This window comes from Pseudoliparis swirei, chromosome 13, assembly GCF_029220125.1.
Source record: "Pseudoliparis swirei isolate HS2019 ecotype Mariana Trench chromosome 13, NWPU_hadal_v1, whole genome shotgun sequence".
NCBI classification, from domain to species: domain Eukaryota; kingdom Metazoa; phylum Chordata; class Actinopteri; order Perciformes; family Liparidae; genus Pseudoliparis; species Pseudoliparis swirei.
In genome coordinates this window covers 20,792,431-20,817,533 of record NC_079400.1, presented here as the reverse complement: position 1 = coordinate 20,817,533, position 25,103 = coordinate 20,792,431, and the positions used below count along the sequence as shown (strand labels likewise).

At 45.3% G+C, this 25,103-nt stretch overlaps 1 protein-coding gene across 4 annotated transcripts; it reads right to left on the bottom strand.

Annotated features, from left to right (window-relative positions):
- Window positions 1–7,088: 7,088 nt before the first annotated feature.
- On the bottom strand, window positions 7,089–13,545 carry gprc5c (G protein-coupled receptor, class C, group 5, member C). Of its 4 annotated transcripts, XR_008833545.1 has the most exons (5): window positions 12,495–13,545; window positions 11,153–11,253; window positions 10,688–10,825; window positions 8,540–8,626; window positions 8,287–8,375 (listed from the first exon to the last, which is right to left on the bottom strand). XR_008833545.1 is itself a non-coding variant. In XM_056430340.1 (4 exons), exons 1-4 carry the CDS (start codon window positions 13,480–13,482, stop codon window positions 8,262–8,264), a joined length of 1,341 nt encoding a protein of 446 aa, XP_056286315.1. In that variant the 5' UTR covers window positions 13,483–13,545; the 3' UTR covers window positions 7,089–8,261. The 4 variants fall into 4 exon arrangements, 3 of the variants coding, with proteins under 3 accessions (XP_056286315.1, XP_056286317.1, XP_056286316.1); XM_056430340.1 differs by lacking the exon at window positions 8,540–8,626 and having other exon boundaries at window positions 7,089–8,375; XM_056430342.1 differs by having other exon boundaries at window positions 8,283–8,626.
- Window positions 13,546–25,103: the final 11,558 nt, after the last annotated feature.

Sequence of the window (25,103 nt, the reverse complement as noted above, 5' to 3'; positions counted from 1 at the left end):
TCCTCTAATGTTCCCCTGGTACAGTTACGGTTCCTCTAACGTTCCCCTGGTACAGTTAAGTTTCCTCTAACATTCCCCTGGTACAGTTAAGGTTCCTCTAACGTTCCCGTGGTACAGTTAAGGTTCCTCTAACGTTCCCCTGGTACAGTTAAGGTTCCTCTAACGTTCCCCTGGTACAGTTAAGGTTCCTCTAACATTCCTCTGGTACAGTTAAGATTCCTCTAACGTTCCCCTGGTACAGTTAAGGTTCCTCTAACATTCCTCTGGTACAGTTACGGTTCCTCTAACGTTCCCCTGGTACAGTTACGGTTCCTCTAATGTTCCCCTGGTACAGTTAAGGTTCCTCTAACGTTCCCCTGGTACAGTTACGGTTCCTCTAACGTTCCTCTGATACAGTTAAGGTTCCTCTAACGTTCCCCTGGTACAGTTAAGGTTCCTCTAACGTTCCCCTGGTACAGTTAAGGTTCCTCTAACGTTCCCCTGGTACAGTTACGGTTCCTCTAACGTTCCCCTGGTACAGTTAAGGTTCCTCTAACGTTCCCATGGTACAGTTAAGGTTCCTCTAACGTTCCCCTGGTACAGTTAAGGTTCCTCTAACATTCCTCTGGTACAGTTAAGATTCCTCTAACGTTCCCCTGGTACAGTTAAGGTTCCTCTAACATTCCTCTGGTACAGTTAAGGTTCCTCTAACGTTCCCCTGGTACAGTTACGGTTCCTCTAACGTTCCCCTGGTACAGTTAAGGTTCCTCTAACGTTCCTCTGATACAGTTAAGGTTCCTCTAACGTTCCCCTGGTACAGTTAAGGTTCCTCTAACGTTCCCCTGGTACAGTTACGGTTCCTCTAACGTTCCCCTGGTACAGTTAAGGTTCCTCTAACATTCCTCTGGTACAGTTAAGGTTCCTCTAACGTTCCTCTGATACAGTTACGGTTCCTCTAACGTTCCTCTGATACAGTTAAGGTTCCTCTAACGTTCCCCTGACAAAGTTACGGTTCCTCTAACGTTCCCCTGGTACAGTTAAGGTTCCTCTAACATTCCCCTGGTACAGTTAAGGTTCCTCTAACATTCCTCTGGTACAGTTTACAGTTCCTCTAACGTTCCTCTGATACAGTTACGGTTCCTCTAACGTTCCTCTGATACAGTTAAAGTTCCTCTAATGTTCCCCTGGTACAGTTAAGGTTCCTCTAATGTTCCTCTGATACAGTTAAGGTTCCTCTAACGTTCCTCTGGTACAGTTAAGGTTCCTCTAACGTTCCCCTGGTACAGGTAAGGTTCCTCTAACGTTCCCCTGGTACAGTTAAGGTTCCTCTAATGTTCCCCTGGTACAGTTACGGTTCCTCTAACGTTCCCCTGGTACAGTTAAGGTTCCTCTAACATTCCCCTGGTACAGTTAAGGTTCCTCTAACGTTCCCCTGGTACAGGTACGGTTCCTCTAACATTCCCCTGGTACAGTTAAGGTTCCTCTAACGTTCCCCTGGTACAGTTAAGGTTCCTCTAACATTCCCCTGGTACAGTTACGGTTCCTCTAACGTTCCCCTGGTACAGTTAAGGTTCCTCTAACGTTCCTCTGATACAGTTAAGGTTCCTCTAACATTCCCCTGACAAAGTTACGGTTCCTCTAACGTTCCCCTGACAAAGTTACGGTTCCTCTAACGTTCCCCTGGTACAGTTAAGGTTCCTCTAACATTCCCCTGGTACAGTTAAGGTTCCTCTAACATTCCTCTGGTACAGTTTACGGTTCCTCTAACGTTCCTCTGATACAGTTACGGTTCCTCTAACGTTCCTCTGATACAGTTAAAGTTCCTCTAATGTTCCCCTGGTACAGTTTACGGTTCCTCTAACGTTCCCCTGGTACAGTTAAGGTTCCTCTAACATTCCTCTGGTAAAGTTAAGGTTCCTCTAACGTTCCTCTGATACAGTTAAGGTTCCTCTAACGTTCCCCTGACAAAGTTACGGTTCCTCTAACATTCCCCTGGTACAGTTAAGGTTCCTCTAACATTCCTCTGGTACAGTTTACGGTTCCTCTAACGTTCCTCTGATACAGTTACGGTTCCTCTAACGTTCCTCTGATACTGTTAAAGTTCCTCTAATGTTCCCCTGGTACAGTTAAGGTTCCTCTAATGTTCCTCTGATACAGTTAAGGTTCCTCTAACGTTCCCCTGGTACAGGTAAGGTTCCTCTAACGTTCCCCTGGTACAGTTAAGGTTCCTCTAATGTTCCCCTGGTACAGTTACGGTTCCTCTAACATTCCCCTGGTACAGTTAAGGTTCCTCTAACATTCCCCTGGTACAGTTAAGGTTCCTCTAACGTTCCCCTGGTACAGTTACGGTTCCTCTAACGTTCCCCTGGTACAGTTAAGGTTCCTCTAACGTTCCCCTGGTACAGTTAAGGTTCCTCTAACATTCCTCTGGTACAGTTAAGGTTCCTCTAACATTCCTCTGGTACAGTTAAGGTTCCTCTAACATTCCCGTGGTACAGTTAAGGTTCCTCTAACGTTCCCCTGGTACAGTTAAGGTTCCTCTAACATTCCTCTGGTACAGTTAAGGTTCCTCTAACGTTCCCCTGCTACAGTTATGGTTCGTCTAATGTTCCCCTGGTACAGTTAAGGTTCCTCTAACGTTCCCCTGGTACAGTTACGGTTCCTCTAACGTTCCTCTGATACAGTTAAGGTTCCTCTAACGTTCCCCTGGTACAGTTAAGGTTCCTCTAACGTTCCCCTGGTACAGTTAAGGTTCCTCTAACGTTCCCCTGGTACAGTTACGGTTCCTCTAACGTTCCCCTGGTACAGTTAAGGTTCCTCTAACGTTCCCATGGTACAGTTAAGGTTCCTCTAACGTTCCCCTGGTACAGTTAAGGTTCCTCTAACATTCCTCTGGTACAGTTAAGATTCCTCTAACGTTCCCCTGGTACAGTTAAGGTTCCTCTAACATTCCTCTGGTACAGTTAAGGTTCCTCTAACGTTCCCCTGGTACAATTACGGTTCCTCTAACATTCCTCTGGTACAGTTAAGGTTCCTCTAACGTTCCTCTGATACAGTTAAGGTTCCTCTAACGTTCCCCTGGTACAGTTAAGGTTCCTCTAACGTTCCCCTGGTACAGTTAAGGTTCCTCTAACATTCCTCTAGTACAGTTAAGGTTCCTCTAACATTCCTCTGGTACAGTTAAGGTTCCTCTAACATTCCTCTGGTACAGTTTACGGTTCCTCTAACGTTCCTCTGATACAGTTACGGTTCCTCTAACGTTCCTCTGATACAGTTAAAATTCCTCTAATGTTCCCCTGGTACAGTTTACGGTTCCTCTAACGTTCCCCTGGTACAGTTAAGGTTCCTCTAACATTCCTCTGGTAGTTAAGGTTCCTCTAACGTTCCTCTGATACAGTTAAGGTTCCTCTAACGTTCCCCTGACAAAGTTACGGTTCCTCTAACATTCCCCTGGTACAGTTAAGGTTCCTCTAACATTCCTCTGGTACAGTTTACGGTTCCTCTAACGTTCCTCTGATACAGTTACGGTTCCTCTAACGTTCCTCTGATACAGTTAAAGTTCCTCTAATGTTCCCCTGGTACAGTTAAGGTTCCTCTAATGTTCCTCTGATACAGTTAAGGTTCCTCTAACGTTCCTCTGGTACAGTTAAGGTTCCTCTAACGTTCCCCTGGTACAGGTAAGGTTCCTCTAACGTTCCCCTGGTACAGTTAAGGTTCCTCTAATGTTCCCCTGGTACAGTTACGGTTCCTCTAACGTTCCCCTGCTACAGTTAAGGTTCCTCTAACATTCCCCTGGTACAGTTAAGGTTCCTCTAACGTTCCCCTGGTACAGTTACGGTTCCTCTAACGTTCCCCTGGTACAGTTAAGGTTCCTCTAACGTTCCCCTGGTACAGTTAAGGTTCCTCTAACGTTCCCCTGGTACAGTTAAGGTTCCTCTAACATTCCTCTGGTACAGTTAAGGTTCCTCTGACGTTCCTCTGATACAGTTAAGGTTCCTCTAACGTTCCTCTGATACAGTTAAAGTTCCTCTAATGTTCCCCTGGTACAGTTAAGGTTCCTCTAATGTTCCTCTGATACAGTTAAGGTTCCTCTAACGTTCCCCTGGTACAGGTAAGGTTCCTCTAACGTTCCCCTGGTACAGTTAAGGTTCCTCTAATGTTCCCCTGGTACAGTTACGGTTCCTCTAACGTTCCCCTGGTACAGTTAAGGTTCCTCTAACGTTCCCCTGGTACAGTTACGGTTCCTCTAACGTTCCCCTAGTACAGTTAAGGTTCCTCTAATGTTCCCCTGGTACAGTTAAGGTTCCTCTAACGTTCCCCTGGTACAGTTACGGTTCCTCTAACGTTCCCCTGGTACAGTTAAGGTTCCTCTAACATTCCTCTGGTACAGTTAAGGTTCCTCTAACGTTCCTCTGATACAGTTAAGGTTCCTCTAACGTTCCCCTGGTACAGTTAAGGTTCCTCTAACGTTCCTCTGATACAGTTAAGGTTCCTCTAACGTTCCCCTGACAAAGTTACGGTTCCTCTAACGTTCCCCTGACAAAGTTACGGTTCCTCTAACGTTCCCCTGGTACAGTTAAGGTTCCTCTAACATTCCTCTGGTACAGTTTACGGTTCCTCTAACGTTCCTCTGATACAGTTACGGTTCCTCTAACGTTCCTCTGATACAGTTAAAGTTCCTCTAATGTTCCCCTGGTACAGTTTACGGTTCCTCTAACGTTCCTCTGATACAGTTACGGTTCCTCTAACGTTCCTCTGATACAGTTAAAGTTCCTCTAATGTTCCCCTGGTACAGTTACGGTTCCTCTAACGTTCCTCTGGTACAGTTAAGGTTCCTCTAACGTTCCTCTGATACAGTTAAGGTTCCTCTAACTTTCCTCTGATACAGTTAAGGTTCCTCTAATGTTCCTCTGGTACAGTTAAGGTTCCTCTAACATTCCTCTGGTACAGTTAAGGTTCCTCTAACGTTCCTCTGATACAGTTAAGGTTCCTCTAACGTTCCCCTGACAAAGTTACGGTTCCTCTAACGTTCCCCTGGTACAGTTAAGGTTCCTCTAACATTCCCCTGGTACAGTTAAGGTTCCTCTAATGTTCCTCTGATACAGTTACGGTTCCTCTAACGTTCCTCTGATACAGTTAAAGTTCCTCTAATGTTCCCCTGGTACAGTTTACGGTTCCTCTAACGTTCCTCTGATACAGTTACGGTTCCTCTAACGTTCCTCTGATACAGTTAAAGTTCCTCTAAGATTCCTCTGGTACAGTTAAGGTTCCTCTAATGTTCCTCTGATAGAGTTAAGGTTCCTGTAACGTTCCTCTGGTACAGTTAAGGTTCCTCTAACGTTCCCCTGGTACAGTTAAGGTTCCTCTAACATTCCTCTGGTACAGTTAAGGTTCGTCTAACGTTCCTCTGATACAGTTAAGGTTCCTCTAATGTTCCCCTGACAAAGTTATGGTTCCTCTAACGTTCCCCTGGTACAGTTAAGGTTCCTCTAACATTCCCCTGGTACAGTTAAGGTTCCTCTAACATTCCTCTGGTACAGTTTACGGTTCCTCTAACGTTCCTCTGATACAGTTACGGTTCCTCTAACGTTCCTCTGATACAGTTAAGGTTCCTCGAACGTTCCTCTGGTACAGTTAAGGTTCCTCTAACGTTCCTCTGATACAGTTAAAGTTGCTCTAACGTTCCTCTGGTACAGTTACGGTTCCTCTAACGTTCCTCTGGTACAGTTACGGTTCCTCTAACGTTCCCCTGGTACAGTTAAAGTTGCTCTAACGTTCCTCTGGTACAGTTACGGTTCCTCTAACGTTCCTCTGGTACAGTTACGATTCCTCTAACGTTCCCCTGGTACAGTTAAAGTTGCTCTAACGTTCCTCTGGTACAGTTACGGTTCCTCTAACGTTCCTTGACAGTATTTTCCGGCTGCAGCTGCGTCAACAAGCTAAACGATGTTTCCTCCTGAAACACCTCCATGCGCTGAAAGCCGCGTCAACAAGTGGCCGGAGGTTCTCTGGAGGTGTGTTGGTGCTCAGGTGTCCTTCCTCAAGGTCTTCCTCATGGCTCACAGCGGCTGCTTTGTCCCGAGCGCACAAAGACCTCTCTGTTCACCTGCGTGACCTGTGAGGCCAGTGGCCCGGAGGCAGCGGCCTGGTGGTGTGTCCAGGAGGCCGAAGGAACCCACCGGCTCCTCAACGCTGGGGACGCTTCTGCTGTTGGTGTCTCCTCGAGTCCTTTCCTCACCTCCTATGACTGATTGATATATAACGACTCACGAGGAGCCACATGACCTGTTGAGAGCAGAAGGTTTGATCTGATTATCTTAAATAGACTTCCAGGCCAGCTGTGGTCTGAGACCATTACCTGTTGTCCCATCTCAGGAGCCCCCCTCAGAGGAAGAGACCCTGGTGCATCAATAGAGGCTCCTCTGCTCCTCTGTGTTTACCCCCGGGTCAGCCGGTCAATCATTGTGGAGGTCACCCGAAGGTCTGCTTGAAGAATGCCTAACGTGTTTCAGCGAAGGTAGAAACCGGCCAATCGGAGCCGACTGCAGCAGCTGGAGGTGAAGCTGTTAATCAGCAACAGGCTCTCAATCAGAGGAACGGTCTCACATGGGGGGGGGGGGGGGGTCTGGGTCCCTCATCAACGTTTAGTGTTTTACATCATGCCTCGTCACATTTGGTGAAGATGTTTCTTCACCTGTGGTGTTGTCTGTTGTCTCTGTATCTGTTGTCTCTGTGTCTGTTGTCTCTCAGGATGTCAGTTGTCTGTGGTCCATGACGATCTCGTTCTGTGGACTTTGATGTTAACTTTCAACAGAAAAGATGAAACTGGTTCCCCGCTGCACGGAGACGTGTCGATGACATCACTTCCTGTGAGCCGTGTTCAAGAGCTCAGTGTTCTCCTGTGTGTGTGTGTTTGTGTGTGTGTCACCATCACTAATTGGCCACGCCGCTCGGTGTCTTGGGGACAGCGAGACTCAGAGGTGTCAGAGCACGAGGCGGTCTAGGTGTGAGCGACGTTTCATCCATGCACATCTTCTCCTACAGCCTCTGACTGCCCTCACAACAACAACAACAACAACATGCAACATCAGTAAGAAACACACACAGTGTTCATGACGAGTGGGTATTTATTTTCTGTATTTTTTACGGTCAAAAACACGTTGATGCATTAAATCATTAAAACATTGTAACAATAATTACATTGTTACTAACAGCGTAACCTTGTAACATTGTTACAGCGTAACATTGTAACAGCGTAACATTGTAACAGCGTAACATTGTTACAGCGTAACATTGTAACATCGTAACATTGTTACAGCGTAACATTGTAACAGTGTTTCATTGTAACAGTGTAACATTGTAACAGTGTAACAGTGTTTCATTGTAACAGCGTAACATTGTTACAGCGTAACATTGTAACAGCGTAACATTGTTACAGCGTAACATTGTAACAGCGTAACATTGTTACAGCGTAACATTGTAACATCGTAACATTGTATCAGCGTTTCATTGTAACAGCGTAAGATTGTAACAACATAACATTGTAACAGTGTAACATTATAACAGCGTAACATTGTAACAGCGTAACATTGTAACAGTGTTTCATTGTAACAGTGTAACATTGTAACAGTGTTTCATTGTAACACTGTAACATCGTAACATTGTTTCATTGTAACAGCGTAACATTGTGACAGCGTTTCATTGTAACAGCGTAACATTGTAACAGCATTTCATTGTAACAGTGTAACATTGTAACATTGTAACATTGTTTCATTGTAACAGCGTAACATTGTAACAGCGTAACATTGTAACATCGTAACAGCATTTCATTGTAACAGCGTAACATTGTAACAGCGTACCATTGTAACAGCATTTCATTGTAACAGCGTAACATTGTAACATCGTAACAGCATTTCATTGTAACAGCGTAACATTGTAACAGCGTAAAGTATCAACATAATTTCATTAAAAACATCAATGTAGCGTAACAAGGAGACATGCTGCAGACCTTCCTGTGAATCAACACGGTAACAGCAGAGCATCCATTCCTCAGCATCTCATTGGATGTTTTATTATATCAAAAAGAATGAAGAACTCACACTAACGTTATACGACGGTGGAACACGCTCTATTGAAGCTCTATTGCAGCTCGATTGGTGGGATGGTTTGATTGGTGGGATTACATCATCAAATAGCACACAGTGGTGCTATAAATATAATTGAATATATATATTCAAACAAGGCCTCCATGCAGTGTTTCCGTTGACATGCTGACGACATATTCACATCGTTCTAACACCACTGACTGGTAATGTCACCGTCTTTGTTCGGGCCAAGAGCCGCGGCTTTGACATCCAAATGAAGCTCCAGGCCGTGTGACGACCGGCCGGCTCCACCTGTGGGAGAGGTGGTGGTGGGGGGGGGGGGGGGGGATTAAGCTCCACACGTCTTGGACCAGCGTTCCTCTTAGAAACAGTCTAGAGACCCCCGGAGCAGCAGCACTCACACATGTGTGAGTGCTGCTGCTTCAACAGCGGGTCGCCCGGTGCTGAGCGGTCACCTGCAGATGAGAGAGGCGGTCAGGCGGCAGACTTCAGGTGAGCAGCTCCAACCACAGAATCTATTACATCTCCACAGCTCCAGGAAACTGACCAGCAACGGGCAGAAAACACACAAAATACAGGAAGTAAAACACACAACAACAACATACAGGAAGTAAAACACACAAAATACAGGAAGTAAAACACACAACATACAGGAAGTAAAACACACAAAATACAGGAAGTAAAATACACAACATACAGGAAGTAAAACACACAACATACAGGAAGTAAAACACACAAAATACAGGAAGTAAAACACACAACATACAGGAAGTAAAACACACAAAACACAGGAAGTAAAACACACAAAACACAGGAAGTAAAACAGACTCATGGGGGGTCATGAATCAAAGAAGGAGGTTTCACTGTAGGCCACGTGTCTTATAACATATAGAATGATTATTCGATTATAGATGAACATGTCTTATTCAGCATTTGGTTGTCCTTGGCTCCTCCCCCTGGGGACGGACTTCAAAACAGAAGATTACAGACCAATCGGGTAGATATCGTATATTTATATACCGTCTATGGTTTTATGTATTGGAATACGTTTTTGGGGATATTGAACAAAGCAAGAAGCTTTCCTCTGCCTCTGATTGGCTGACCCTTATATTATAATAACCACTTTGTGTTTATATATACAGGACTGTCTCAGAAAATTAGAATATTGTGATGAAGTTCTTTATTTTCTGTAATGCAATTAAAAAAACAAAAATGTCATGCATTCTGGATTCATTACAAATCAACTGAAATATTGCAAGCCTTTTATTCTTTTAATATTGCTGATTATGGCTTACAGCTTAAGAAAACTCTAAAATCCTATCTCATAAAATTTTAATATTTCCTCAGACCAAGTAAAAAAAAGATTTATAACAGCTGAGTGTTTGTCAAGGCTCAGGAAACCCTTGCAGGTGTTTCGAGTTAATTAGACAATTCAAGTGATTTGTTTAATACCCTACTAGTATACTTTTTCATGATATTCTAATATTTAGAGATAGGATATTTGAGTTTTCTTAAGCTGTAAGCCATAATCAGCAATAAATCAGAATAAAAGGCTTGCAATATTTCAGTTGATTTGTAATGAATCCAGAATGCATGACATTTTTGTTTTTTAAATTGCATTACAGAAAATAAAGAACTTCATCACAATATTCTAATTTTCTGAGACAGTCCTGTATATATATACACACATATATATATATAAATAGATTAATAAATAGATGTTTGCATCCTTCAAAGATAGCGGTGAGCGTTTCATACTCTAAATATAGATGTTCAGTTTCAAAACATCGAAGAACACCAGAAAGAGACAAATCAGTGAAATCAAAGCTCCTCCTTCTGCAGAGGAGACTCAACCAGGAGGTGAAAGACGAGGAGAACGAAAAGCACCGAGACAAAGACGTGATTCATGTCCACCGGGAGAAGAGGCTGCCATGGATACAGCAGGAGCACAGGGGGGGGGGGGAGGAGGGAGAAGGTGAAGAGGGAGGAGGGAGGAGGGAGGAGCGAGGAGGGAGAAGCGAGGAGGGATGAGCGAGGAGGGGGGAAGTAAGAGGAGCAAGGAGGCGAAGAGGGAGGAGGGAGGAGGTGAAGAGGGAGGAGGGAGAAGGTGAAGAGGGAGGAGGTGAAGAGGGAGGAGGTGAAGACGGAGGAGGGAGAAGGTGAAGAGCGAGGAGGGAGGAGGTGAAGAGAGGAGGAGGAGAGGTGAAGACGGAGGAGGGAGAAGGTGAGGAGGGAGGAGGTGAAGTAAGAGGAGGGAGGAGGTGAAGAGGGAGGAGGGAGAAGGTGAAGGGTGAGGAGGTAGGAGGTGAAGAGAGAGGAGGGAGGAGGTGAAGAGGGAGGAGGGAGAAGGTGAAGAGCGAGGAGGTAGGAGGTGAAGTAAGAGGAGCAAGGAGGTGAAGAGGGAGGAGGGAGGAGGTGAAGAGGGAGGAGGGAGGAGCGAGGAGGCGAAGAGGGAGGAGGTAGGAGGTGAAGTAAGAGGAGCAAGGAGGTGAAGAGGGAGGAGGTGGGAGGGAGGAGCATGGAGGTGAAGAGAGAGGAGGGAGGAGGTGAAGAGGGAGGAGGTGAAGTAAGAGGAGCAAGGAGCTGAAGAGGAGGCGACCTACGCTGGTCCCGTTGGGCTGCGTGTGGGCGGCGCTCCCGGCCTCGGCGCCGTGCGGCGGCGGCGTGCCGCTCCCGCTGCCGGCCGCCGAGTGTGTGGAGGCTCGGGGGATGGTCATGTCGCAGGAGACCTCCGGGGGGCGCTGCAGCATCCACCAGGTGGGGGAGGGGCCACAGAACAAGAGTCACCATTTATATATCGTCTCGATTCGTCTCTCTCTCACAATAAAGAGTGAATGTCTCTTTAGTGATGTTGTTATTGTTGTTATTGTTGCTCTGTTTGTGACTGAAGCTGGTTCGTCTCTTTCCACATTTATAATCATAATAATACTTCTAGAGCCTACGAATAACGTTATACAACATATTGTAACGCAGCGTGTAGAGTTATTAATATTAATAACTACCCGTGTAACATGGAGTTATTAATATTAATAACTACCCGTGTCACGTGGATTCTCCTCGGTACTCACGTGTCCCGCCGCCTTGCTGATGAGCGCCAGCTCGGTGGGCTGATACACGGCGCCGCGCAGCTGCCCGCTGTAGCCGCTGTACGGGGACACGGGCTGGGAGGCTGCAGAGGAGACAACACAACAACAACAACACCACAACAACACAACAACAACACAACACACAGGGGACAACACAACAACAACACAACACACAGGGGACAACACAACACACAGGGGACAACAACAACACAACACACAGGGGACAACACAACAACAACAACACACAGGGGACAACACAGCATCAGTTGGGGCCTCTACACGTCTCAGGGACACATTTCCTCGGTGCCGCCACGCGAGGCGCTGTTCTGTCGGAGGCAACGTGACACTCGCCATCGACTCCTTTGACCCACAATGCAAAGCGAGGATCGCCGGGCATTAGCCGGGGAGTCGGATAAAGCTGCTCTGTATCACTCTCAAAGCACTTGAGCCTTTAAGCACTCGGCAAATATTGAAAATATATTATTAATCTGAACAAATGTCGAGCTGTAGGGAGTTTACTTTCAGGCTGCGTGAGGAAGAGAAGATGAAAGATGAATAAACAAAAGGAGGGAAAGAAAGAGAAAGACAACTCGACCAGGCGTTCCTGTGACACGTGTGTGACGCAATCTTACATGTTAGTGATCTCCCGGTGGGAGTGGAAGTGTGTGAACCTGTGCAGAGGGGTGTTGTTGACCTTATGACATCACTCAGTAAACAAACTGCTGACCACATATTTGTTTACGGGAAATAAAAGGAGAGTAAAGAGACCGGAGTGATGTCATACCCGAGGAAATAAAGGTGAAGTCACGTTTACATCATTCGCGTCGACACATTCATCCTGATACTCGATATGATTTCATTTGATGCCACTGATATAATAAGACATCATAATAATGAAAGTACACACTTTCAACAGTGCACCATTGTAACATTGTAACAATGTAACATTGTAACAACGTAACATTGTAACGACGTGACATTGTAACGATGTAACATTGTAACAATGTAACATTGTAACGATGTAACATTGTAACGACGTAACATTGTAACGATGTAACATTGTAACAACGTGACATTGTAACGACGTAACATTGTAACAACGTAACAACGTAACAACGTAACATTGTAACAACATAACATTGTAACAACGTAACATTGTAACAACGAAACAACGTAACATCCTTTGTGAAATGACTGCTGCATTCACATGTGAGTGGAAAGAGTTTTGATGAGTCAACAGTGCTGCTGGACTTCGGCCCCTGGGGGCCCATCTCCAGCCAATCAGACGGCTTGTGGTGAGACTGGAGAGATGGAACCGACGCACCTTGTTTGGGTTCCTCCATGGAGAACGCCTTGTTCTCCACGAACATGTTCTGGCCCTTCTGCTCCTTCAGGATCGTCTCGTAGCCGACGGCTCGGTTCGGGTACAGATCCTCCCCGAAGCTCAGCGGGTCCTCGCCGCCGCCGCCGCCGGCGCCGCCGCAGACGTCGGGGATGGTGTAGAGCAGCAGGAAGGCCCAGGCATTGGCCACCAGGGCGATGGCCAAGGTGGGGTCGTCCCACGAGGGCCCGCCCCTCCTCGCGTTGCCGTAGACGTACATGACGATCCACGCCACCCAAATCCCCACCGAGGCCACGCTGGTCAGGACGATGAAGGCGGCGTCCTTCTTCCACCGGCCGTGTTTGCCCGCCATGACGGCGAGACTCGCCGCCGCCGCCGCTGCCAGGATGAGGACCATCACGTAGATCAGCGCCATCACGAAGTCCTCGTTGGCGACGTCGCAAGGCGGCGCCGCCGAGGCCGTGACGTTGGGCGGCCCCGGTGGGCGGCGCACCACCGTGATGATCAGCCACTCGGTGTTGATGACCACCTCCACCAGCCACAGCGCCGCCGCCGCCAGGCACAGCACCCACGCCCGGGGGGCGCCGCCGCCACGCCGCGCGAGCACGTTGAGCCGCACGCTCTGCATCAGGAGGCAGGCGAAGCAGCCGGCGAACAGCACGCCGAAGAGGAACCGCCGCGAACAGCACGTGGAGAAGTCCTTCCCCACGATGAAGGCGAAGGTCAGGCCGAAGAGGCCGAAGGTGCCGACCAGGAAGCCGGCGTTCAGCGCCACGGCGCTCCGGCGCTCCTGGTCCCTCGCGAAGGGAACGCTGGCCAGCAGCGCGATGAGCAGCACGAAGGAGAAGACCACGCCGGCCGCCGCCAGCGCCTCCAGCACGACGCCCCAGGCGGCGCCGAGGTCGCACAGGTTGTAATAGAGCGACGCCACGTCGGGGCCGCAGCCCGCGGGGGTGCCGTTGGTAGCCATAGCGACCAAAGTTCAGTTGGGACGATCCGGGCAGCACCTGCAAGGCGGAGGGACGGGCACAGTCTGAGGAACGTGGGTCTGAACTCACATCAACGCCACGGGCGACGCCCAATTAAGCAAACAGTCCACGGACGTGCGTCAGTGAACATTCATCACCTGCGTCGCCATGGAGACGCAGGTGAGCAGCCAGAAGATCAGAGGAATGTCAAACTGTGGACTCTGTGAATCATTTATGTTTCTGTATGTTACAGAATCAATGAAGAGAATCGACCTAAAAGAGGTATATAAATATATATAATGAATATATATATGTGTATATATATGTATATTCATAATATATATATACACATATATATATATTATGAATATATATATTTGTATATATATATATATGTGTATATTTATATATATATACATATATACACATATATATATATATTATGAATATACATATATATGTGTATATATATATTTATATATTATGAATATATTTATATGTGTATATATATTTATATATATATTCATATATGTATATATATGTATATATATACACACACATATATATATTCATATATGTACATATATACATATATATATATATACATATATATGTGTAGAACGTTGCCAGTAAAGTAAACATCTCACACTGATTGACTCGGAGCCTCTGGAGGTCGATGTCGAGTCTTTCTAACTTCCTGTTTGACTCAAACGTAACCAAAATCTTCCTGGAACTAATAAATTAACCTTTTTTTCTGTTTCTCTGTGAGTTGTTTTTTGTTTCAACTGATGAAATACAAACGTGTTTTAATTGGGGGCGTGGCCTCTAATCGCGCACAGGGGTTCCCTCTCTAGATCTCAGGCGCAAAAACAGCCCAAAAACCACAAGGGACCCCCAAGGGGGGAAAAAAGAAAACCCAAAAAATTTAAAAAAAAGCCCTCACCCAAAAATGGGTCCTAACCCCCGGGAAAACCCAAACAACGGGGGCCAAAGGGCCCCCCATTTTAAACCCCCCGCCCATCCAAAACATGATCCACCCACGGGCCCACCGGGCAAAAAAGTTTTCCCCCCCCAAAAACCCCAAGGGAACCACCATTAAACGGGGTCAACACAAAACCACCAACCCAACCCAAACCCACAAAAAAAACCCCCCAAAAAACCCCAAAAAAACCCCCCCCCCACCAAAACCAAACGAAAAAAAGGAAAAAAAAAAAAATATTAAATTATTTTTAAAAATCCAATTTTAAAAACAAAATTTTTTTTTTTTTATTTTTTTTTTTTTTTTATTTAATTAAAAAAACAAATTTTAAAATTTATTTTAAAAATTTAAATAAAAAGTGATTAAAATTTTTATTTAACAAAGTAAAAAATTTAAATTTAAACAAAATTTAAACCAAATTCCCAAAACATTTTAAAACCCAAAATTTTAAACTCCCCAAAAGTCCACCAAAACTGTTAAAACCCAGTCAAAAATTTAACCTTCGGGAACCAAAGTAAAAAATTTCCAAATAAAAATTTAAACCCTGTTTCCCCAAGAAAAGTAGAAAATGCAAACGTACTTTCAAAAAATGTTTTTGCCCAAATCAAGGGAAAAAATGTTTTATTATTTAAAGAAATTAAAAGGAATAAGATATTCAAAAAAATTTAAAATTTAAAATATTAATTTAATATTATTTTTTTAAAAAAAAAAAAAAAAAAAAACAAAAAAAAAAAAAAACAAACAAAAGAAAAAAAATTTAATAAAATTTTAAAATTTTAAAAACCCTAAGTAAAAATGAAAAATACACACTTATAAATTCATAATGTACAAAAACATTAAAATTACAAAAATGTAAACTTCCAAAAGTAAACACCCCCCAAATGACCCACCCTTTCAAACCACTTCAACCCTGTCCCCAACGTACCAAATTCCCCTGACAAAAAATTTAACCCTGTTCCTGAAAAATTTTTCCCAACATGTACAAACTTTTTAAAACTGCCCCAAAGCCAAAAGTCCCCCAGTTCACCAAAAATGCCCTCAACCCAAACCAAAGACCACTGTATCCCTGTCCCAACCATGTCCATTTAAACATGACCCAAAAGTATAAAGTAAAAAAAAAGAACATTCCCCACAAGTCAAAAATTCAAGACCAAGACCAACAATTAAACCTTTCCACGTAAACAGTACAAAACACACAACCTTTTCAACCCCCCCTTCCCCCACCCCACCCTTCCCTGTAAAACCCATGTCCCACCAGTAACAACTTGTCAAAAAACAAGCATCCCCCAAACTGAAAAATTTGTAACAAAATGTCACTAAAATGTACCCCAAATTTAACCAAACCACGTACCCCCTACCTAACACAATTTCACCAAAAATTCCCCAAATTTACATTTAAACTTAAAATGTACAAAAATATGCCCCCAACTGTAAACACATGCAAACCAAGTCAAAACATGTCCCAAATTCAAAAAATGTAAACAAATTCCCAAATTTAAAAAGAAACTCATAAAAGTCCCACCCATGAAAAAGTAAAATTCCCCAAAAAGACACCATGACTAAACCACAACAACTGTACCCAAAGCCCAATGTAACCCCCCTCCCATGTACCAAACGCACCAAATGCCACCAACACACAGCACAAAAAGTTTTCACAAACCCACTTTTTTTTCCCCACAAAATGAACACTTATTAAAACCCACCATTTACTCAACACTTTTCAAACCACACACACCCCACACACACACACAGGCCACCCCCAAACCCCACCCCTGTATTTAAATTATTCAACTACTCCCACCTTTTAAAAAACCCTTAACACCACAAATTTAAACCCAAAAAACACACACACGTGTCACACACACATGTCACACACACATGTCACTCACACATGTCACTCACACATGTCACTCACACATGTCACTCACACATGTCACACACACATGTCACTCACACATGTCACCACATGTCACACACGTCACACACACATGTCACTCACATGTCACACACATGTCACTCACACATGTCACCACATGTCACACACACATGTCACTCACACAACATGTCACTCACACATGTCACACACACACATGTCACAACATGTCACACACACACATGTCACTCACACATGTCACTCACACATGTCACACACACAACATGTCACACACATGTCACTCACACATGTCACTCACACATGTCACACACATGTCACTCACACATGTCACACACACATGTCACACACACAACATGTCACACACACATGTCACTCACACATGTCACACACACATGTCACACATGTCACACACACATGTCACTCACACAACATGTCACACACACATGTCACTCACACATGTCACTCACATGTGTCACACACACATGTCACACACACAACATGTCACACACACATGTCACTCACACAACATGTCACTCACACATGTCACACACACATGTCACTCACACATGTCACACACACATGTCACACACACATGTCACACACACACATGTCACTCACACATGTCACACACACACATGTCACTCACACATGTCACTCACACACATGTCACACACACATGTCACACACACATGTCACTCACACACATGTCACTCACACATGTCACACACACATGTCACACACACAACATGTCACACACACATGTCACTCACACAACATGTCACACACACATGTCACTCACACATGTCACACACACATGTCACTCACACATGTCACACACATGTCACACACACATGTCACTCACACACAGGTCACACACATGTCACACACACACACATGTCACACACACATGTCACTCACATGTCACACATGTCACACACATGTCACCACACACAACACACACACACACACATGTCACACACACATGTCACTCACACACATGTGTCACACACATGTCACACACACATGTCACACACACATGTCACCACACATGTGTCACTCACACACATGTCACACACACATGTCACACACATGTCACACACACATGTCACACACACACACATGTCACACACATGTCACACACACATGTCACATGTCACACACATGTCACACACATGTCACTCCACACACACATGTCACACACACATGTCACTCACACACACATGTCACTCACACATGTCACACACACATGTCACTCACACATGTCACACACATGTCACACACACATGTCACTCACACATGTCACACACACATGTCACTCACACAACATGTCACACACACATGTCACTCACACATGTCACACACACATGTCACACACACATGTCACACACACATGTCACTCACACATGTCACTCACATGTCACCACACATGTCACTCACACACACATGTCACTCACACATGTCACTCACACATGTCACACACACATGTCACATATATGTCACACACACATGTCACTCACACACACATGTCACTCACACATGTCACACACACATGTCACACACACATGTCACACACACACATGTCACTCACACACATGTCACTCACACATGTCATTCACACATGTCACACACACACAGGTCACACACAGGTCACACACAGGTCACACGCAGGTCACACACATGTCACACACACATGTCACTCACACATGTCACTCACACATGTCACACACACAACATGTCACACACACATGTCACTCACACATGTCACACACACATGTCACTCACACATGTCACTCACACATGTCACACACACATGTCACACATGTCACACACACATGTCACTCACACAACATGTCACACACACATGTCACTCACACACACATGTCACACACACATGTCACTCACACATGTCACACACACACACACATGTCACCACACACAGGTCACACACAGGTCACACACATGTCACACACAGGTCACACATGTCACCACACATGTCACACACACATGTCACAACATGTCACTCACACATGTCACACACACATGTCACTCACACATGTCACACACACATGTGTCACACACAACATGTCACCACACATGTCACACATGTCACCACACATGTCACACACACATGTCACACACATGTCAACATGTCACTCACACATGTCACTCACACAACATGTCACTCACACACATGTCACTCACACAACATGTCACTCACACAACATGTCACTCACACACATGTCACACACACATGTCACACACACACATGTCACTCACACATGTCACACACACACATGTCACTCACACATGTCACACACACATGTCACTCACACACACACATGTCACTCACACATGTCACACACATGTCACTCACACATGTCATGTCACACACATGTCACACAACACACACATGTGTCACACACATGTCACTCACACATGTCACACACATGTCACCACACATGTCACACACACATGTCACACACACCACACATGTCACACACACATGTCACACACACACATGTCACCACACACATGTCACACACACATGTCACACACATGTCACAACACACACACACACACACATGTCACTCACACACGTCACACACACATGTCACACACATGTCACACACACACATGTCACACACACATGTCACACACAACATGTCACACACACATGTCACTCACATCACTCCACACATGTCACACACACACATGTCACTCACACATGTCACACACACATGTCACACACACAACATGTCACTCACACACATGTCACACACACATGTCACACACACACATGTCACACACACAACATGTCACTCACACAACATGTCACTCACACACATGTCACACACACAACATGTCACTCACACACATGTCACACACACACATGTCACTCACACATGTCACACACACAACATGTCACTCACACATGTCACACACACATGTCACACACACAACATGTCACTCACACATGTCACTCACACATGTCACACACATGTCACTCACACATGTCACACACACATGTCACACACACAACATGTCACACATGTCACACACACATGTCACACACACACATGTCACACACACACACATGTCACTCACACATGTCACACACACATGTCACACACACAACATGTCACACACACATGTCACACACACATGTCACACACACATGTCACACACACACATGTCACTCACACATGTCACACACATCACACACATGTCACACACACATGTCACCACACATGTCACACACACATGTCACCACATGTCACATGTCACCACACATGTCACTCACACATGTCACACACACATGTCACACACACAACATGTCACACACACATGTCACTCACACACGTCACTCACACACACGTCACACACATGTCACACACACATGTCACTCACACATGTCACACACACATGTCACACACACATGTCACACACACACATGTCACTCACACACATGTCACTCACACATGTCACACACACATGTCACTCACACAACATGTCACTCACACACATGTCACACACACACATGTCACTCACACATGTCACACACACATGTCACACACACACATGTCACTCACACATGTCACACACACATGTCACTCACACAACATGTCACTCACGCACATGTCACACATGTTACTCACACACATGTCACACACACATGTCACACACACATGTCACACACACACATGTCACTCACACACATGTCACTCACACATGTCACACACACATGTCACTCACACATGTCACACACACATGTCACACACACAACATGTCACTCACACATGTCACACACACATGTCACTCACACAACATGTCACTACACACATGTCACACACACAACATGTCACTCACACATGTCACACACACATGTCACACACACATGTCACTCACACACATGTCACTCACACATGTCACACACACATGTCACACACACATGTCACACACACATGTCACTCACACACATGTCACTCACATGTCACACACACACACATGTCACCACACATGTCACACACATGTCACTCACACATGTCACACACACATGTCACACACACGTCACTCACATGTCACACACACATGTCACACACACATGTCACTCACACAACATGTCACTCACACATGTCACACACACATGTCACTCACACAACATGTCACTCACACACATGTCACTCACACACATGTCACACACACATGTCACACACACACATGTCACTCACACATGTCACACACACATGTCACACACAACATGTCACTCACACACATGTCACACACACATGTCACACACACATGTCACACACACATGTCACACACACAACATGTCACACACACATGTCACTCACACATGTCACACACATGTCACACACACATGTCACTCACACACATGTCACTCACACACATGTCACTCACACAACATGTCACTCACACATGTCACACACACACATACATGTCACTTTCACACATGTCACACACATATCACTCACATGTCACACACACACATGTCACACACACATGTCACACACACATGTCACACACACACGTCACACACACACACACATGTCACTCACACAACATGTCACTCACACACATGTCACACACACACATGTCACTCACACATGTCACACACACATGTCACTCACACAACATGTCACACACACATGTCACTCACACATGTCACTCACACACATGTCACACACACACACACACACACACATGTCACACACACATGTCACACACACATGTCACACACACATGTCACACACACATGTCACACACACATGTCACTCACACATGTCACACACAGGTCACACATGTCACACACAACATGTCACTCACACATGTCACACACACATGTCACACACACATGTCACACACATGTCACACACAACATGTCACTCACACATGTCACACACACAACATGTCACACACAACATGTCACTCACACACATGTCACTCACACAACATGTCACTCACACATGTCACACACACACATGTCACTCACACACATGTCACACACATGTCACACACACATGTCACTCACACAACATGTCACTCACACACATGTCACACACACATGTCACACACACATGTCACACACACATGTCACACACACATGTCACTCACACATGTCACTCACACATGTCACACACACATGTCACACACACAACATGTCACTCACACATGTCACACACACATGTCACACACACAACATGTCACTCACACACATGTCACACACACAACATGTCACTCACACACATGTCACACACACATGTCACTCACACAACATGTCACACACATGTCACACACACACATGTCACACACACACATGTCACTCACACATGTCACACACACATGTCACACACATGTCACACACACAACATGTCACTCACACACATGTCACACACACATGTCACACACACGTGTCACTCACACACATGTCACTCACACAACATGTCACTCACACACATGTCACACACACATGTCACTCACACATGTCACACACACATGTCACCACACATCCCACACATGTCACACACATGTCACACACACATGTCACACACACACGTGTCACACACACATGTCACTCACACATGTCACACACACACATGTCACTCACACATGTCACACACACATGTCACTCACACATGTCACTCACACATGTCACACACACATGTCACTCACACATGTCACACACACAACATGTCACTCACACATGTCACACACACATGTCACACACACATGTCACACACACATGTCACACACACATGTCACACACACAACATGTCACACACACATGTCACACACACATGTCACTCACACATGTCACACACACATGTCACACACACACATGTCACTCACACATGTCACTCACACATGTCACACACACATGTCACTCACATCACTCACACATGTCACACACACATGTCACACACATCACACACACATGTCACACACACATGTCACTCACACATCACACCACACATGTCACACACACACACACATGTCACACACACATGTCACTCACACAACGTGTCACACACACAACATGTCACACACACAACATGTCACACACACAACATGTCACACACACATGTCACACACACATGTCACACACACATGTCACACACACATGTCACACACATGTCACACACACATGTCACACACACAACATGTCACCACACACATGTCACACACACACATGTCACACACACATGTCACACACATGTCACACATGTCACACACACATGTCACACACACAACATGTCACACACACATGTCACACACACATGTCACACACACATGTCACACACACATGTCACACACACATGTCACACACACACATGTCACTCACACATGTCACTCACATGTCACACACACACACACATGTCACACACACATGTCACACACACACATGTCACACATGTCACACATGTCACACACACATGTCACTCACAACATGTCACCACACATGTCACTCACACACATGTCACACATACATGTCACACACATGTCACTCACACATGTCACTCACACACACATGTCACACACACATGTCACACACACATGTCACTCACACATGTCACACACACATGTCACACACACATGTTACATGTCACCACACATGTCACTCACACACATGTCACTCACTCACACATGTCACACACACATGTCACACACACATGTCACACACACACATGTCACACACATGTCACTCACACATGTCACACACACATGTCACTCACACACATGTCACTCACACACATGTCACTCACACAACATGTCACCACACATGTCACACACACACATGTCACCACACATGTCACACACACATGTCACACACACATGTCACACACACACATGTCACCACATGTCACAGACACATGTCACACACACATGTCACACACACACATGTCACCACACATGTCACACACACATGTCACACACACACATGTCACTCACATGTCATGTCACACACGTCACACACACATGTCACTCACACATGTCACACACACATGTCACACACACACATGTCACACACACATGTCACACACACATGTCACACACACATGTCACTCACACATGTCACTCACACATGTCACACACAACATGTCACTCACACACATGTCACTCACACATGTCACACACACATGTCACACACACACATGTCACTCACACATGTCACACACACATGTCACACACACATGTCACACACATGTCACACACACATGTCACACACACATGTCACTCACACATGTCACACACACATGTACATGTCACACACACATGTCACTCACACAACATGTTACTCACACACATGTCACACACACACATGTCACTCACACATGTCACACACACACATGTCACTCACACACATGTCACTCACACATGTCATTCACACATGTCACACACACATGTCACACACACACACACATGTCACTCACACATGTCACACACACACATGTCACTCACACATGTCACATGTCACACACACATGTCACACACACATGTCACCACACATGTCACACACATGTCACTCACACACATGTCACACACACATGTCACACACACATGTCACACACATGTCACACACATCACACACACATGTCACTCACACACATGTCACACACACATGTCACACACACACACATGTCACACACACAACATGTCACTCACACACGTCCCACACATGTCACACACATGTCACACACACGTCACACACATGTCACACACATGTCACACACACAACATGTCACACACACATGTCACTCACACATGTCACACACACATGTCACTCACACATGTCACACACACATGTCACTCACACATGTCACTCACACATGTCACACACACATGTCACACACACACATGTCACACACACATGTCACTCACACATGTCACACACATGTCACACACACAACATGTCACACACACATGTCACTCACACATGTCACACACACATGTCACTCACACAACATGTCACACACACATGTCACTCACACAACATGTTACTCACACACATGTCACACACACATGTCACTCACACATGTCACACACACATGTCACTCACACAACATGTCACTCACACATGTCACCACACACATGTCACACACATGTCACTCACACATGTCACACACACATGTCACACACACATGTCACACACACAACATGTCACACACACATGTCACACACACATGTCACACACACAACATGTCACACACACATGTCACACACACATGTCACACACACATGTCACACACACAACATGTCACTCACACATGTCACTCACATGTCACACACACATGTCACACACACATGTCACACACACACATGTCACACACACACATGTCACACACACATGTCACACACAACATGTCACACACACATGTCACTCACACATGTCACACACACATGTCACACACACATGTCACACACACACATGTCACTCACACATGTCAGACACACATGTCACACACACACATGTCACACACACATGTCACACACACATGTCACTCACACATGTCACACACACATGTCACACACACATGTCACTCACACATGTCACTCACACATGTCACACACACATGTCACACACACACATGTCACACACACATGTCACTCACACACATGTCACTCACACATGTCATTCACACATGTCACACACACATGTCACACACACACATGTCACTCACACATGTCACACACACACATGTCACTCACACATGTCACTCACACATGTCACA